General features: G+C 42.5%; 1 protein-coding gene across 4 annotated transcripts; it reads right to left on the reverse strand.

The window, feature by feature from the left end:
* Positions 1–4,298: 4,298 nt before the first annotated feature.
* On the reverse strand, positions 4,299–14,146 carry SNAPC1 (small nuclear RNA activating complex polypeptide 1). Of its 4 annotated transcripts, none has more exons than XM_080619221.1 (10): positions 14,011–14,146; positions 13,205–13,364; positions 11,853–11,993; positions 11,275–11,379; positions 10,467–10,625; positions 9,952–10,026; positions 9,230–9,292; positions 8,048–8,189; positions 6,496–6,576; positions 4,299–4,679 (listed from the first exon to the last, which is right to left on the reverse strand). In XM_080619221.1, exons 1-10 carry the CDS (start codon positions 14,136–14,138, stop codon positions 4,648–4,650), a joined length of 1,086 nt encoding a protein of 361 aa, XP_080475347.1. In that variant the 5' UTR covers positions 14,139–14,146; the 3' UTR covers positions 4,299–4,647. The 4 variants fall into 4 exon arrangements, 3 of the variants coding, with proteins under 3 accessions (XP_080475347.1, XP_080475346.1, XP_080475348.1); XM_080619220.1 differs by having other exon boundaries at positions 4,299–4,682; XM_080619222.1 differs by lacking the exon at positions 11,275–11,379 and having other exon boundaries at positions 4,299–4,682.
* Positions 14,147–16,493: the final 2,347 nt, after the last annotated feature.

Raw genomic sequence — 16,493 nt, forward strand, 5'->3', positions numbered from 1 at the left:
TCGTGCAGCAGCACCAGTACCATGGCCAAGACCTAAGCCATGGTGGTAACATGCCATCGGGCAACAACCTAATCAATCAAATAACAGAAGGCGATCATCCCTGAAATCATTTGTATTATAGTATGGTCAGAAAACCCAGAAACTCCGGATCTCTCAGACACAGACAACCCTCCCGTGATTACAAGAACACCTGTTCTTTATTAGCATCTTAAAAGCAGGCTTTCCTATTCCCTTATTCTCCCTAAAATTTGTGTCCGTGCCCACTCACCTGCCCATTCCTTCCCGTGTGGAAGGCAGTTATCACACACCACCATCACCATCATCACCCCATCCCCTGTGAAGCCCCTGGGGCTCGGGCAGCGAAGCCAGGCCTTCTCATGGAGGAGAACGGACACCCTCTGAACCCCGTATTCCCTCCTAGCCGGGCCCCGCGGTCCCGGTTCCCCTCCCTGCCGGTCCCAGGGGCAGGGCCGCCGGAGCGGGGCCCGCTTACACCCCGCCGCGCCCGTTCCCTGCCGCTCCCCTTCGCCCGGGCCGGCAGAGGCAAAGCCCCTCGACCGCAGCGCCGGCCGGGGAAGGGCGCGGCCGGTGTCGATCGCGGCCGGCGCCCGAGTCCCGTCCGGGGGGTGCCGCGCCCTCCCGTGCTCCTCCGCACTCACCGTCCTTCGCCATGGCCGCGGCGGCAGCCCGGCCTCCCGCGCCCGCTGCCCGATAGCGGCGGAGGAGCCCCGCAGCGAGGCGGGAGGCGGCCCGGGCCGCCGCCGACAGCGGGGAGGGTGCGCTCTGACCCCCACTGCGCCTCCCCGCCTCGGTGCGGGAAGGATGCGGGAGCGGCCGCGGGGTCCCCGGGCTGCGAGAGTAAGCAGCGCTACTGCAACCCGCGGCGGTGCCGGCGAGCGCTGCCCGGGGCGCTTCGGGCGGGGGGACAGTGCGGAAGGCGGCACAGCCCGACTACACCACACCGCGGCCCCGGGCGTATCGGCACCGGCGGGGCTCCGTGGAACGTCTTGGGGTGCAGACCCAGCTTGGGGTGGTAAGCTGCTTCACCTCGCTTTACAAAACGTTGTGGCATCGTTGCTCACGAGTCCTCAGGCCTGTGATGACCTGTTAGTAGCCTACATAAGGGACAACAGTCAACTCCAGCCTAGCTTTCGGGGACATGGTCAACACACAGCCCTGGCTCCGAAACGAATGTGGAGACACAGCAGGTTGCACTGAGTCTGTCGCTAAGATTTAAATGCTGCTTCACTTTTCATCACACAGACAAAACTCACTTCCAAAGAACCAAGTCACTTCAGATCTCAAAAAACTTTTAGCAGCTGATGGCTGGCCCTTATGTCCTCCATTATTCTCCATATCCAGGTTTATGATTAAAGAGAAAGCAGTTTGGGGTCTGAAGCTTCAAGCTGCTGCAAGATAATTTTGCTTTGCAGTCAACAGAGAAGACTGACCCAAGTTCTGAAGTGGTAGGGCCAAGACAGAGTTTTGGCACGTTTCTCACTCCCTTGTAGCTCACAAAGTTCCTACTATTTCACTTCCAAGTGTGGGGCTGCATACACATGGAGGAGGGAAGTATTTCATTACCAGGTGTAATCAGATGCCTAGATTTAAGGACAAAGATGAAAATAGGGTGAGGAAGCCAGATCCATGCAGCAAGCTTTTAAAACCTGAATGGGCAACTGCAGAAGCAAAATGAACTTTAAAATGAAACATGCCAGAAGAGATAAAATATCTGTATCATTTGAAGAATTTGCTATGCATGCATGAAGAGAGATAAACTCTCTGCATAGGGTCCTGCTACATAAAACACACAAGTATAACACTAGAATGAATCTCTAGTCCATCTTCAGTCTCCAAAGCAGGACTAGGTCTACTTCAAACAACCACGACTCATGTTTTTCCAACATTGTTTTCAACTTCAACAGTAAAAGTGATTCTGCTGTTTGTTATAAGGCCAAACTGTTTACTTAACTGCAAAAAATCTTATTAAGTAAATTAATGTTGCTGCAAATTGTATAGCTCTACCTCAGTGAACACAGAGAACAATCACCATTTGCATAAACACGTACTTTAAAGCTGTAAAGACCATTACCAGGAATTGTTTCACTCTCAAACTTTCTTTTCCAGACTAAATCCTCTTCCACTCTGTTTTCTGTTTGTGAATGCTTTTTTAGGATTCTCTAATGATTTCAGAAGTGATGTCTGTACCCTCCCCAAATTATACACAACACAGATCACCGCTGCCACCCATTGCATTTGGAAGTTGTCACATCACCCCCATATTGCTGATCCGCCTTCAGTTTGAGGGCTGCAAAAACATGCAGACTGAAAACAGCGGCTCATGCAAGCATTGCCAAGCTGACATTTTCATCTAATCTGTCCTTCCAAGTGCAGCACTGTACTTACCTTTAATTAATTAGACCTTGTTGATTTTACCCATTATAAGAATAAAAATTAGACTGGAAAATGTCTTCTACTTAAACAGTTTCTAAACTGGTGTCACCCATAAGTGTTTTAAGTTTATTCTGCTTTTCATCACCCACACTGTACTTGTCAACATTGCATAGCAGTAGCTCAAACCTCCACTTGGAGGATCCTTTAGCTTTGCCAAAGCAATGAATGTAACTCTTCGCTCAGTTGCATATCCATCTCAAAGATGTTTCAGCCAAATCGTATGTCTCTAATTCATTTACGAACACTGTAACAACATCCAGATACACATTGTCACATTGCCTTACTTCCAACCACCATATCAGCCAGAAGTTAGGCTGGCCTTACAGACAAAGTTTCCTTGCAGCCTTCAAGGCTGCAACCTTGAGGCTACAACAAGAAGAGAAGTTAGAACCTAGAGAACAGTATTCTTGGAAGTCCAGATTTACTTTTTTGGGGGGAGAGGTAGTTTTGTTTGTTTGTTTTTTAATGACAGCCTGCTTGCTTCAAATTAAGCATTTAGGAAGTCCTGTTTGTAAAAGTCTGTAATTGCCCATCAGACTACACAAGGGATTTATTTTTAAGATTACACCAGCATTATGAAACTTTGCTTACAGCTGCCTCTAAATTCTCAGGATTACCATTTTGAACTATTACCACTGCATATAGTCAGCGGTTCTAAGTCTATCCTTAAGCATAACTTCCATTTTACATCTGTGTAATTTTATAAACAAATTAAAGAATGCTTGCTTTCATAATTACAACACGACACCCATCTTTGAGCCTAGTCAAGCCTTTGCATGCTTCCAATGTGGATTTGTGAATAATTTTTAGAAGTGTGTGCAGGGAATTTAGTTGAAAATAACCTGTCAAGAAAGTAAAAAAGAATTTTTTGTAGCTGTGTTTCATCTTTAGCTTCTTTGAGAAAGATACCTGCAAGTTGGAGGAAAACAGAAAAAGAGAAGTCACTTTCAAGTTTCTCTTCAAGGGAAAAACACAGTATCATGTAGCTGGAAGACCTAGCTTAACCTTGGTGCCTAGAAACAGCAGAAGAGGATTGGTGCTGTAAACTTCATCCTTAAGCAATTTCCAAAGTAAAGAAACTCACAAGAAATTATGCATTTGAAGCTGTAGTCCCACTATCTGCTAGAAAGAACTCTCCATCTGTACCTTAGCCAGGAAGAGATTCAAATGCTCCACTGCATCTTATCATCACATTGCTCCACTATTACACCTCTCCTGCTATCCATTCCCTGCAACGTGAGGACACTGGAAAGCTTCCTCTATACCCACACCCAAAGCAGCAGCTGAAATTGACAAAACTGACAAACACAGTATTACCAACAGGATCCTTACGGCATTAAGATGAGCAGAAAATACTGACCAAGAAAGTCTGGTTAAGTTTTCTTTAACAGGTCTCTTCATGTTTCTTGTATTTGCTTGCCAAAAAATAGGAACAGAAATGCATAGAAGCAGAACGAGTTTAAGCTCGCAACAGAAAAACACAAGCATCAGCTTCTTCCATGACTCTCCAGTTTACAAAGATCATTTTGAATTCCAATCCCAGCCATGTACAGCTTAGGGTCATCTGCAGAATCAATAAATACACTTTACATTTCTTTATTTGAATACACAATGATTCCAGATCTGCTGGAGACAGAGTACAATAAAAGACCAAGTCCATTTCCTGCACCTGTGGAATCAAATCACAATAAACATTGCTGAAGTTACACACTATAAAATGGAGCAAGTAAACTGTGGAAAAATAATTTATTGTACTAATTTTCAACAGTCAATAACCTTAATTTTATGCTCACAGACAAAAGATTACAAATGTCTCATTTGGGGCAATACTGTGAGCTGTTCTTTTACAGTCTCGGCTAAACCCATCATTTCAGATCAACATGAGTTCCAAGCAGTAACTGACATTGTACAAACTAAATACAACAAGAAACCATGTTCTCTTTCAATCTCAAACAGAGCACAGCAACTTTGTTTCCCAAAAGAAGCATTCACCAGGTGAACAAAGGCACCAGAGGCTGTACCAAGAGGCAGCTAAAGTAGGCCACTCGTTACCAGTATTCCAGCATCACCTGTAGTTTTGGGCCGACACTTTTGTTGTACATTCAAAGACATCCAAAACAAGCACTTTGTGTTACCTCTGACATTAACATTTTGTCATTAAAATTAACATTAGCGCTTCTCCAACTGGATCCTCTAACATCTTCTTTTCTTCTTGGGAAGAGATACTTCTGAAAGGAAATACAGAGATTTTCTGACAAGCTTTTCAATCTGTCTTCCTTCACAGGAATTATTAAAGTAATATTAACTCTGCCCAGCAAAGGAAATTAATTAGATGAGCTCTTGAGATCCCCTCCCAATTCCTTTCCCCATTGTTTTAAATATGAAAAAAAAAAATCTTACTGGATTATACAGCACACTATCATTCAAAGTGTCAATTACAATTCCACTGATAAACAAATACTGTACTTCAAAAGTTACTCAACCTTCACAGCTTTCTGCTTCTCATAAACACCTTCAAGATTTCATTGCGAGTTTGTCAAATTGAATACTAACAAGATTAAGCACAGAATACTTTAACAGATTGCTCAGGGGTATTTTTAATGCCTCGGAATTTTCTGAGAAATAGAAAACGTAAGAAACTTTTTGTCCACAACATCCTGAAGGATAAGTAAGTAAATAAAGTACGATATTAAATGCTAAATGCACCATTGTGACTTCAATCTGATCATTTAAAATTGAATGAATTCACATTGTCTACAAGTAAGGTGATCAGATAATGCAGTCTTGTTTCAGTATTACAAAGCACACTTCTGCTTTTAAAAAGCAAAAATGTAAATGTGCTACCTCACTACAAATGTATTTTAATCAGGATTATGCTTCCTTGTACGAAATATCCTTCCATTACATAAAATTTTGGATAGTAAATTAACTCCAAAAGATATACTCCTTGCACTTACCTATGTCCTTAAAGATTTCCAGAAGTTGTTACTAACTCTTTGCCCCCCACTTTACATAACCTAAGTAAACCCTACTCTTTCAGGTTAAGAACCAGAACCTCTGGTCTATCAAATCTGCCTTCCACTCTGTAAGCAAGACTAAGCCAGTCTTAGACCACCCAGAACTGCCAGCAGAAATCACGCCTTCAGCTGGCCAGCTACTCTCCCAGGAACACTACCCATCTTTGAGACATGGCAGCAAAGCAGTACCCTGGCTCTTCCCAGAGCACTGCTAAATAAGGTACATCAAGATAAGGAGGATGCAGCATCTGTTCCATGGTGCTTATGTTCTCCTCAAGCAATACTGAGAACAGACCCTGAAGCTTCTAAAACCTCAATTTGTACTACATGCATTTGATGCTTCTCAGACCAGCTCCACCATCAGCTTTGAGAAACCTGCTTTACCATTGCTTCCAAATAAAAATCACATTATTTCTAGTAACGTGAGTGATAGAAAAATCATCCACTTTTCTGCTGCAGTCCCCAAAATCTCATCCCAACTATGTCAGACAACTTCTAATACAGCAGAGGACACTGTTACTGTACATGTCTACTGGAACATAATCCTTGAAGCACTGCCCAGCTGAAATGAAAGCTAGAGGGGAAATTTCAATGTTCCTTCAGTTCCACAGAGTTGAAGGTTGAGAGGCAGGTTACATAAATTCCCAGAGCTACTAGATCAGGTATCTTCTGTGAGTGGGAGAATGACCAAACAAACCCCACTTTTCCCTATACCTGGGAACATTTCAAGACAGACTTTATTACAGAAGAGTGAATCTTCTTTTAACTGGGCCACTTTTAACGCGCTATACTGAAATCTATGTCAAAAAACATGACTCTAGGGATTTTGCCACCATGTGAATGCACAAAGACTCAAATCAAAGCTTCAATTTTCATGCTACAATTTACAGGCTAAAACTAATACAGATTTTGCACGGCAGCCACACATGGTCCAAAATACCAACTTTAGTTTCAAAAGAATATAGAATGCAGAGAACTATTAAAACCCAAGTCACTGGTTTTGTTAGAATTTCAATCACTGTACCTTCCTCATCTGAGTTTTCTTCTGTGATTATAGGCATCCCAATATGCTGAGTAACAGTTTCCTTTGCCACTTGCATTTCACCTGCAGACAAATATTCAGGAAGAACTGTCATCTTTTTTTGCTTCTACATCTCAGGTGGAGCAGTTAAAAGATTGCTCACTTGCTCCTCTCTTGACTTTCTAGTCAAAGGCTGTAGAGAAACACCTATGTGTCACAGCACCATCATACAGCTCCCTAAAGAAACCTCCAATAAAAAGGAATTAACACTATAAGTGTAAAGTGTATTAATCACCAACTCAGTGCAGAGATAATTCAAAATGCCTTATTCCGCTTCAACACTTCATCTATTGTTTTAGAACGAAGCAAAGGCAACATTGTGTAATGCTCACATCTGAAGAGGGATTTATTTTCTCAGTGAGTTTTTTTTTTAGGAGAAGCTAAGCAAGTCAGGAGAGAGTCTGGAACTTTGAAATGAAATCCCTGTGTTCAAAATAAAGTTCATTCAAAACTATTTTGCTGTTCAATTTCATTTAAACTTTAATAAGTAAAAACTTATATGGTAGAACAGCTTCTATCACTTTAAAAGCTGTTTTTAAAAAGTCTGCTCCTTAAAATTGTTTTTATTCCTAGCTAAAATTACAATGCTCATAAGAAAAAAAAACAACACAAAACCAAAAAGACCAGAATTACAGAAGAGAATCAAATAAGAAACAAGTCATGGGTGTATAAAAACCACTTCTGTCAAGAAGGTAAAAGTTAAGTCTAGCTATAAACTAGACAAGTCTGGAACTATTATAATGTAATAATTGCAATACTGGGATTAAGGAAACAATTGGAAGAGAGTTTTGAAACTACATGAGTTATTGACAAAAGATTTGTGTTCATATGGAAGGACTAAAAATTTCACTAACAAAAGGACAAGATAAATAGATGGAAGGAGAATGACGGATGTGATAGTGTAAGACTATACTGATGTACTAGTCTTACAAAGCAATCATTGTCATTAAGACATCAATATAATTTTCAGAAGTATTAGAGAATATTCCTTCAAGAGGTCACAAACAGAATAGAAACAGGCAAGATTTACTTTGGATTTCATTAAAATAGTATGAACTATTAGAATAATATGAAAATTACCAGATAGGCTGATTTTCCTCAAAAAGATAGCTTCAAAAGGAGAAGCTATCTGTCAGAAGAAGAAACTGACATATATCAACCTCTAATATGTCTGTTATATGGCAATAGGAAATATTTAGACACTGCCACACAGAACACGCTTCTCCAAGGTCAAGCCTTTCCAGAGAAAAAATTAGCAGGAGTGTATGAGAGAGACTACAGATTAACAACAAACTGCATGTAATCACATTGTTAGGTAGAAACCTAACCAGACTATGGAAAACAAATTTCCGTTACATACTGGTATAACAAAATATTTCTTTAATCTTCTACCTCTACTAATCAACAGTAAAATTTAACCCAGCTACCTCAGCTAGCAAAGCAATGGATAAACTTTTATAGTTGCTCCAGGTTCACAAATGCAATGGAGAAATACCTTTGATTCCCAAAGAATCTCTTTTCCTTGCTACCTGTGGTCTCCTACTGTTTTTTTTACTTCGGCTTGGAGATTTCCCATAATTCGATCCTGATTCAGAAGATTCCAATTTTACTTGTCGATGTCTTCTGGATTTGGAAGCCTAAAATCCAAAAACATACATATGAATGATACAGTAATATCTGGCTGTAGAAGTTTAGCTTTTTTGTATGTCACCCAGTACTTTACATATCAGCAACAACTTCCATGTCAGGGTGGAGGAAGGGATTGAAGGTGTGTGGGTGGATTGCCACCAGTTACTGTTCTTCAGTTTTAACAAGGCAATGGGCTTCTATGATTTAATGGGTGTTATCACTTAAATTCAGGCAATGAAACATTCATTTCTTTTCAAACCACTCTCTGTTGGCATCAGCCTACACTATGTTGGACACTGCTGCGTGCAAGCAAAAGGAACACCTCTGAAAACCGTTGCACCATAAAGCCTCCTTACTGTCATATTTTGCTTAGGTGCCTAGAAAACTGCCTGTTATACATTCAAGAGCTCGGTTTCATTTAGTAGTGCATTTTTCAATATAAGATTTTAATCAACAAGCAAAGTTTTGATGTTTCTCACAGGCCTGATACAAAAAAGACAAATCAACAGTATTTTTCAAGTAGCAATTATTGAAAAAATAACTGTACTGCACCAGCTACTAAGGAGGAGAAAAATAATTGTTACAGCTGAACCCAGGACACAATGTTTCCAAGAACTTCCAACTGACTTTAAAACCCCAAGATCCATTTTCACAAGCAGCTTTGGAGATTCCCATGTCTAAGCTTCAAGGAATTTGAGCGATTAAACTTGTAAGTATTTTTATTCCATCTACTTGAAATTCCATCTACTTAAACAGAGCATAGACATTAAAAGATACCTTGTAAATTAAAACTCCCCAAGCATAGACCATATCTGCACTGTTACCATAAATCTAACAGGAATAATAAGAGCTTCAAGTTTCCCCTATGTTTTAGGAAAACTAGAACATTCAAAGGTTGAATTAAAGAGCATAATTTTAACTCATTCCTTTCTAATCCAGCATTTACATTTAAAGTAAATTTTATTTAAAATGGTAAGTCATTAATGTAATAATTCATTACATACCAATTTAAAACAAATACACCCCAATCCTCAAATTTTGCACCAACCTCAACAACCGCCGAATAAGACTTGTATTTGATCCTAGCCAAAGCATTTGCTCTTTCAGAGCCCTGCAAAGAAACAAGAGATCAGTCAGAAAGTTTTAACACTTATTATAGCAATATTTAAATGAAATTCCACATCAATCACTTCAACAATATCTCACTACCACTGTTATTCTGTAACTAGTTCTATGTTATTAGAATGCTACCAAACTGTTACTTTAATAAATAACAAATATATTTCAAACTTCATAAAAAAGAGCATAATTTTGATTGTCTTTGCTGTTACAAAGCCCAAGAGAAGTAAATCAGACTTAAAACTTCACATCTTACTTAAATTCAAAATTGAAATAAGCAGCTAAGTACAAGAAGAGACATAATTCTATAACATAAGAAAACCCCCATGGGTACAGCATTTATTTGAAACTGCAGGAACCATAAAGAGTTTGACCGAGAACATGAAGCTCTTTCCCTCCTTATGTGAAAGGGATTTTTTACTATGATCATCTAAGAGCTATCACAGCAGTGAATGTTCAAAGATTAACAGAAAACAATCTGATTTAAAAACAAAACCAACCAAATAAGAAAAACCAAACAGCCCCATTAGCTATTCCTGGGAAGTTACTTTGACACTCAAGCCCTAACATCCACTGCTTAGCCTGTGATTTGAAGTAAAAAACTATCAGATCTGCCTTGCACATCATAGCAAACTAGTTAATTTTTCTTACCTCTGATTCTAGCAGATTCCCTTCTTCCTTTTTATTTAGCATTTCATCAGTTTCCTTAGCATTTAGGAATAATTTCTGGGGGGAGGAAAAGAAATGGGTTTTTTTTAAATGTCTGTCATATACAAGACAGCTAAAATCCAAGACCTGTGAAAAACTAAACAAATATTTACATACACGTCCATTTTCTTCATTGATCTTACGCTATGGCCTATCCTTGATTCAAGAGTAAGTGTTACAGAGGTAATTCTAATACCACCCATAAGTCACATCTTCCAGGGCTTATCTCTCAGCAATCATTTACATTAATATGGAGGCAGTACCATATTCCACATCCTTCACACCATACCATAACTCTGCCTAGGGCTTTACTCATTCCATGTCTTCAGTGTTACAGTTCCTTCTACTTAAGTCTGAGATTTGCAAAGTATGCTCATAGGTAATTACACTAAGAAAGACAGCTGTTATGTTCACACAATCTGTTAAGCCGCCACAGAATAATGGTTGGTATTACCTACCATTCTGTTCTGCTGCCATTCCTGATGTTCCAAGGTTATATTTTTAAGAGTAGCTACAAAATCATCTTTTATCAAGCTCAGGGCCTTGTCTGGCTGGGATTTGTCAGCTGAAATGACACACTTCATTTTCTGATAGTGGTCATGAATATTCATCAATTCCTAAAAATAAGAGAGAAGCTTTTTTCAGGGGGAAAAAAAAAATTATTCCAGCAATAAAGTAGTATTAGTCCTCAAAGAATGAAACCAGGTTTATACAAACCATTCTAAATACACCAATGAACTAGAAAGAGTATTAGAAACAGATTCTGCTTAGATCAGTTTTAGGGAGCCTAACAATACTGCTACCTAGCACTGAAGAGTATCTTGCATTACTCAAACTGACAAGGAAGTATCAGTGATACTCAGGATCGGCGCTCACAGAGGATTCACTCTGATATGGTAGTCTATTTTCATCTCTGAGGAAGTATATTACTTCCTCCTTTCGAGGAAGCAGGTCTTCTCACCCTGCTGTCTCCCAGACTACTGATTTTTGTACCACTGCAGTCAACCTTACTGATAGCACCTGGTAGCAGCAACTCAAAAAACCTGTAAACAAAAATCTATTATTGAGTAATAACGAGCAATAGAAGAACTTATACCTGGCTTGAATTACTCCATTTTTTATAAAATTTAAGGCTATTACCCTAGTCTGCATTCCATAAGGTTTACAAAGAACAAGACTGTGCTAATTAGAGAAGCTGCTCCTCTTGGACAACATCAGAAAAACAAAACAAGCCCCACTGATTAATCTTAGTTTAAAAGTATGTACCTCCAATACATCATTAGTGATAAGGCTGTTTACTCTGCTACTTGGCTCCTTAAATTCTTCTTTAAATTCATTTTCCTGAATCTTCTTCTTAGTTCTGTAGTTTAGCTAAAACAAAAGATAATATTTAGTAACCTAAAAGCAGACTGAAAATGCCACCTCCTCTTGAAAATCCTTACTGCATATCCAACAATCAAGAAACGCTGAAGGGCATAAAACCATCTCATCAGCAGTAATATACAGCTTTACTGTCAAGTGCTTGGAGTCAGCATTTAAAAAAAAAGATTCCCTAGTCAATAATGTAACCCAGCACTCAGACTCACTTCCACTAATGGTAAGACATCTCAATTATAGTAAGAACATTAGATACCGAAAAAATACTTTCAGGTGAGAAGCATGCTACATGCAAACATCCTCCAAGCTTCACATCACATACCCAGCTACGTAAAGCAAGACATTACATTTCAACATAGCCTTAAAGCTAAACTAAATATGAGTGTTACTGAATTGTTAGCCATTGAAAGCTAAAGATATTGTATTAAAAAAATTAAGTCATTAATTTAATAAATGTAATAACTCACAAGCTTTGGCATTGCTGTGAAATGGAATGCTCTGGCAAGTCGCAGCGCCCTAAAAATGTATGCTGCGTCATAATGTTGGGAGTTTATCAGATCCTGTTGAAATTTATGGATTTCAGGCCAATCCTTGAGCGCGATTCTGATCTGCAACAGAACAGTTACATATTATCATACCTACCTGCATATTTCAACTAATAAAAATTAATCCAGCTGACAACTGTGATCATGCTATAGTATACACAATGCCTGGATGTCCAGGGTGTAGCATGTCATATGATCACAGAACTACAGAAAGGATCCTACTATAACATTTGTTATTATTATCAAGATGTTATGTAGATAAGCTTATTATACTGATATATTAAATATTCTGTCTATATCTTCAACAGTGACATGTAACACAAGCCCTTTTTTACACTTGAAAAAGTTAATTCTTCACATTCTGAAGTGTCTGAAAAACAATACACACCTAGGAAAGAGACTCCCATACACTAGGAAGCAATACTTGTACCATGGTTTGCTGCCACTGAAATGCTCATAAAAGTATCTCTCCATTATTTCATGCTTTTGTTCCTCTCACATCTACTCTAACCACTTCATTTTTAGTCTCTGTTAGCTTCTTTAATAACTCCTATACTCTCTACTAGTTGGTATACAGTAGTGGTTTTAAAAATTGCCTAAATTCATCTCCATAAAAGGTACTGACTTCTCTGAAATCAAGATATGAGGCATAATGGTATCCCTGTAGACTACTTAAACTTCAATTTCTTACTTAAAGAATCTGGACTCAACTGTGCACATGTGCTCAACATGCATCACACGGTTTCTAAGTAAACCACTTCTTACACGGTTTCCAACTCCTTTACATACTGGTCTCCTGTCCTAAAAGCAGCAAGGAGGCATGTTGTTTAGCCATTCACACTTTCAACCTATTTATGAATTCCACTTCTGGAAAAAATTCAGCCAGTCCTCATTATGTTGAAATTCTGAAGAATAACTGGGGCTGCAATGGTGTTCATTGTACAGCTGATGAGCACATCCTCTGTCCCCATTTTGAAAGCTAGTAGTCTTCATTTCCTAACAGAGAACAGCTTCCTATCTGGTAAACAAGATATCTGAGACCACAGCTACAATTTAGTAGGCATAAGCAATATTTTAGTCACCACCCCATTAAGTTCTCAAGCCCAAAGGTGTCTGAAAGGCTACCTTTTCCAAAGGGACCATGTTTCCAAATATTTTTATTTTAAAAAAGCAAGAGGAAATGCTCTGCCCATTTATAATGACAAAGTAGACAGAGGCATACCATGTATCTTATACCTAGTAACTCCTGAGAATAAAACATCAAGAATAGTTACCTTCTGTTTTGGCTGACAAAGCTGTGTACTATAAAGCCCATACAAAAGGTACAGAGCACCAACTCGAATCTGGAAAGCGTACGGGGGCAAGAAGTACTGCTGTGCCACTTCTAAAGTCTTCTTTGTGAGCTTATTCCTCTCCAAAGCTCTTATTCTACCACTAAATTAAATAAAAGGGAAGCAAGTTAAAGCAAGTAAATATAAAAGCGCAGGTTTCAGAAAATACAGAAAATTGCAGAAACATACCTTAGGTATTTTAAAATATATTATCGTAGGACCAAAGTCCTGGGAAGTCTTGAAAGACAACCAGCCCTTAAGCTCTCACACAGTACTGCATAAAATTCTCTGTGCTAAATTAGATTTAAAGTGAAAAACGCAACATCCACCAATCATTTTTTAATCTCATGAGGATTACATCAATCTCCTAGATGGCAGTATCCAAGTCATGCATTACTAATGTACAAAATAAATTCAGCTAATATCTGGTTTTAAGTATCACACAGGGACTGATGTTTCACTGCCATTTACCTACACACCAGCCAAGCAAACCTTTCCCAAACGCCATGCCTGAAAGGAAACCTGGCTCCCCAGCACACCACTTCACGGTCCTCATTACTATCCCAGGGCAAACTCAGCACTGGAAAGCTGTGCGCTTTGGGAGGGAGAGGAAGAGCTTCCTGAGGCGGGGAACGGGCAGAGGGCCCGAAGGGGCGACCGGACCCGGTGCCTCTAAGGGCGGCTCGCAGAGGGCAGGCCGCGGCGGAGGCGGCCCGGGGACAAGTGGGCCCACCGGCCTCCTCACTCACTAGAAGATGGTGTGAAAGCGGCGTTCCCGCCACAGCTCAGCGAAGCGCTCGAACCGGACAGTATCAGCTTCCTGGAAGGCACCGAGCAGCTCCTCGCAGTCCACCTGCAGCCCCGGCACCGAGCTCATCCCGCCGCCGCGCTGCCACACAGCACCTCCTCAGCGCGCCTGCGCAGCTTTCCCGCGCATGAGCGCAGCCCGCTGCCGCTGCTCCTCCGTGAGTGGCAGGGGCTTTTCCGCCTCGGATATCCACTTCGCGCCTGCTGCGGCGGGCGGCCCGGATGCCCAGAGGTTCATTTGACCAGCGTTCCTCCCAGCTGGCCCCGGGGTGTAGTCGGGAGCAGCCCGGGGAGATGCGGGGGTTTGGTCAGGAGCCACCGCTGTACAACAGCCACAGGGAGCCTGGGGATGCCGGCGGGTTCCGCCGCTGTCCCCGCGGAAGCGGCGCAGGGAGCTGGCCGTCCCGCAGCGCGGCAGGCCCAGGAGCAGAGGGGCTGGGCAGGGCCGCGGTGCGCCCTCGCTTCGCGGCTGTGTGAACGTGAGGCGCCGCCAGTCTCCCGAGCAGATGTGCTCACGAAGTCCTGCTGCCGGCCTGCTTGCGCCCTGCTGCCGAGGGCCGGTGCGGTGGCCGCCCGCCTCCCGGCGCTGCCCGCAGGGCTCGGCGGCTGCTGGAAGCCGCGTTTCCGCCTGAGCGGGCGCGGCGGGGAGCGGATCTGCCGGTGGCCGCCCCCCCTGCGCTGAGGGCAGCATGCCGCTCCTCGCATGCACGGACACACGTAGGCGGCCGGGGCGAGACGGGCGGGCGGGGAGGGGGCCGCGGCTGCCGAGCCGCACGTAGGGTGGGTGGGTGCGGCCTCGCCGGCGGCGCGGGGCGGGCGGGGGGACTCTAGTGCCCCGCGCACGTAGGGGCGAGCGGCGGCCGAAGCGGCTGCGGACAGGAGCGGAGCGCTGGAGAGCCCTCGCGCCCCGAGTGAGTACGGACTTGCGGCATCGGCGAGGCGGGCGAGCCCCGGCGCGGCAGAGATGCGTGTTCTGGGGGAGCCGGGTTTCGGTGCTGTCTTCACTGGGGAAGCCCCGCAGCCCTCTAGCAGTTCCCATGGGGGTTCGGGGACGGGACTCCGGTTTCAGGACGTTGTTGCCAAGGTAGGCGCCCGCGGGCGGAATCGCCGCTACGGCCGGGGCTTGGCCGGAGACGGGCTGTGGACAGCCTGCGGTCCGCTCCCGTGGGAGCGGAGCTTAGCGACGGCGGCACCTGTGGGGAGAGCGGGTCTGCTCCCGCGGGATGAGGCGGGCTGTGAGCTGGGTTCGTGGGAGTTTGTCCTTGCGCTGAGGGAACCTCGGCGGGTGGAAACGGCATGTAGATAAAGTAGGGAATGTACGGGATGGTGCGCTGCGTGCTGCCCTCGGGGTATTTAAACCTGCAGGAGTTTCCCAATGTGATCAGGTCAAAACCTCACGTTTCGCTTTCCTAAATAACCGTGCACTACAAAATGGATTTTAAATTCTGTTGGCTCTGCTACCGTGGTGTTCTCCAATTCACCATTAGTATCAACTAATTGAGTCCAAGGTAGCTCCTAAAAGCTATAAGCTCCTACAGTGACAGTAGCTTCCACAATGCATCAGACACAAAACCATCTTTCCATATTTATTATATTTCCCACAAGGTTGCTGGAATATAACCTCCAGCAGAGCCTTTGTAGATGAGGAGGAAATGAATGGCTATCAGCTAAACAGCCGTTGCGCTTGAGCACCACTGATTGTCACTGATGATTATAGGAGCGTTAGTAGAGCTGTTGCACATGAACTGGACAGGTTTTAGCAGCTGCAGGGAAGGAAGAGCTGCACCTGCTGGATTTTGGGTTGGCTTTTCTCTGAAAAGACATTTTCATCTCTCATTTGGATTAATACTTAAGAGACACGGGGCAGTGACCCTGTTCATCCAGTACGTGACCCTGTCTTCAACAGATTGTACTGATTTTGAAAGAGAATGCCAACGCTGAAAACAGTTATAACATACTCCTTCTGCAATGGACTCATGGATTAAAAGCACAAGCAGGTTAATAATTGACATGTCATGGAGCGAGTTTGTCATTGCTTACGGGTCAAGCCAAGCCCCATGTAGTTACAGGAGCTATCCCTTAGTGTAAAAGGAGTGGAGGAGCTTGGCTCTGGAGTGATGCTGAATGTGTAAGGCTTCAGTGTGCTTTCTGATTTTTGTACTTTAAGCATGCAGTGAGTATTGTGATTTCTCAGAGATGATGTTTCAAGAAATACTAGATGGAAATGTCTTAGTTTTTCTAAAGCAGATGAGGCTGCATGTCATGACGCTGTCATTGTGTAAGATGATGTAAGATACAGTAAGGATGAGGCTATTGTGCCCATATGGTAATGTGTGCAGTAAGAGAATGAAAATGCAGATAAATAAAAAAATAAAAGCAACAAGGTCTCTTCGTAGAATTCCATTTCTATGGTGTATATAATGAA

The sequence above is a fragment of the Psittacula echo genome (genome assembly GCF_963264785.1).
Source record: "Psittacula echo genome assembly, chromosome: 5".
NCBI lineage: Eukaryota > Metazoa > Chordata > Aves > Psittaciformes > Psittacidae > Psittacula > Psittacula echo.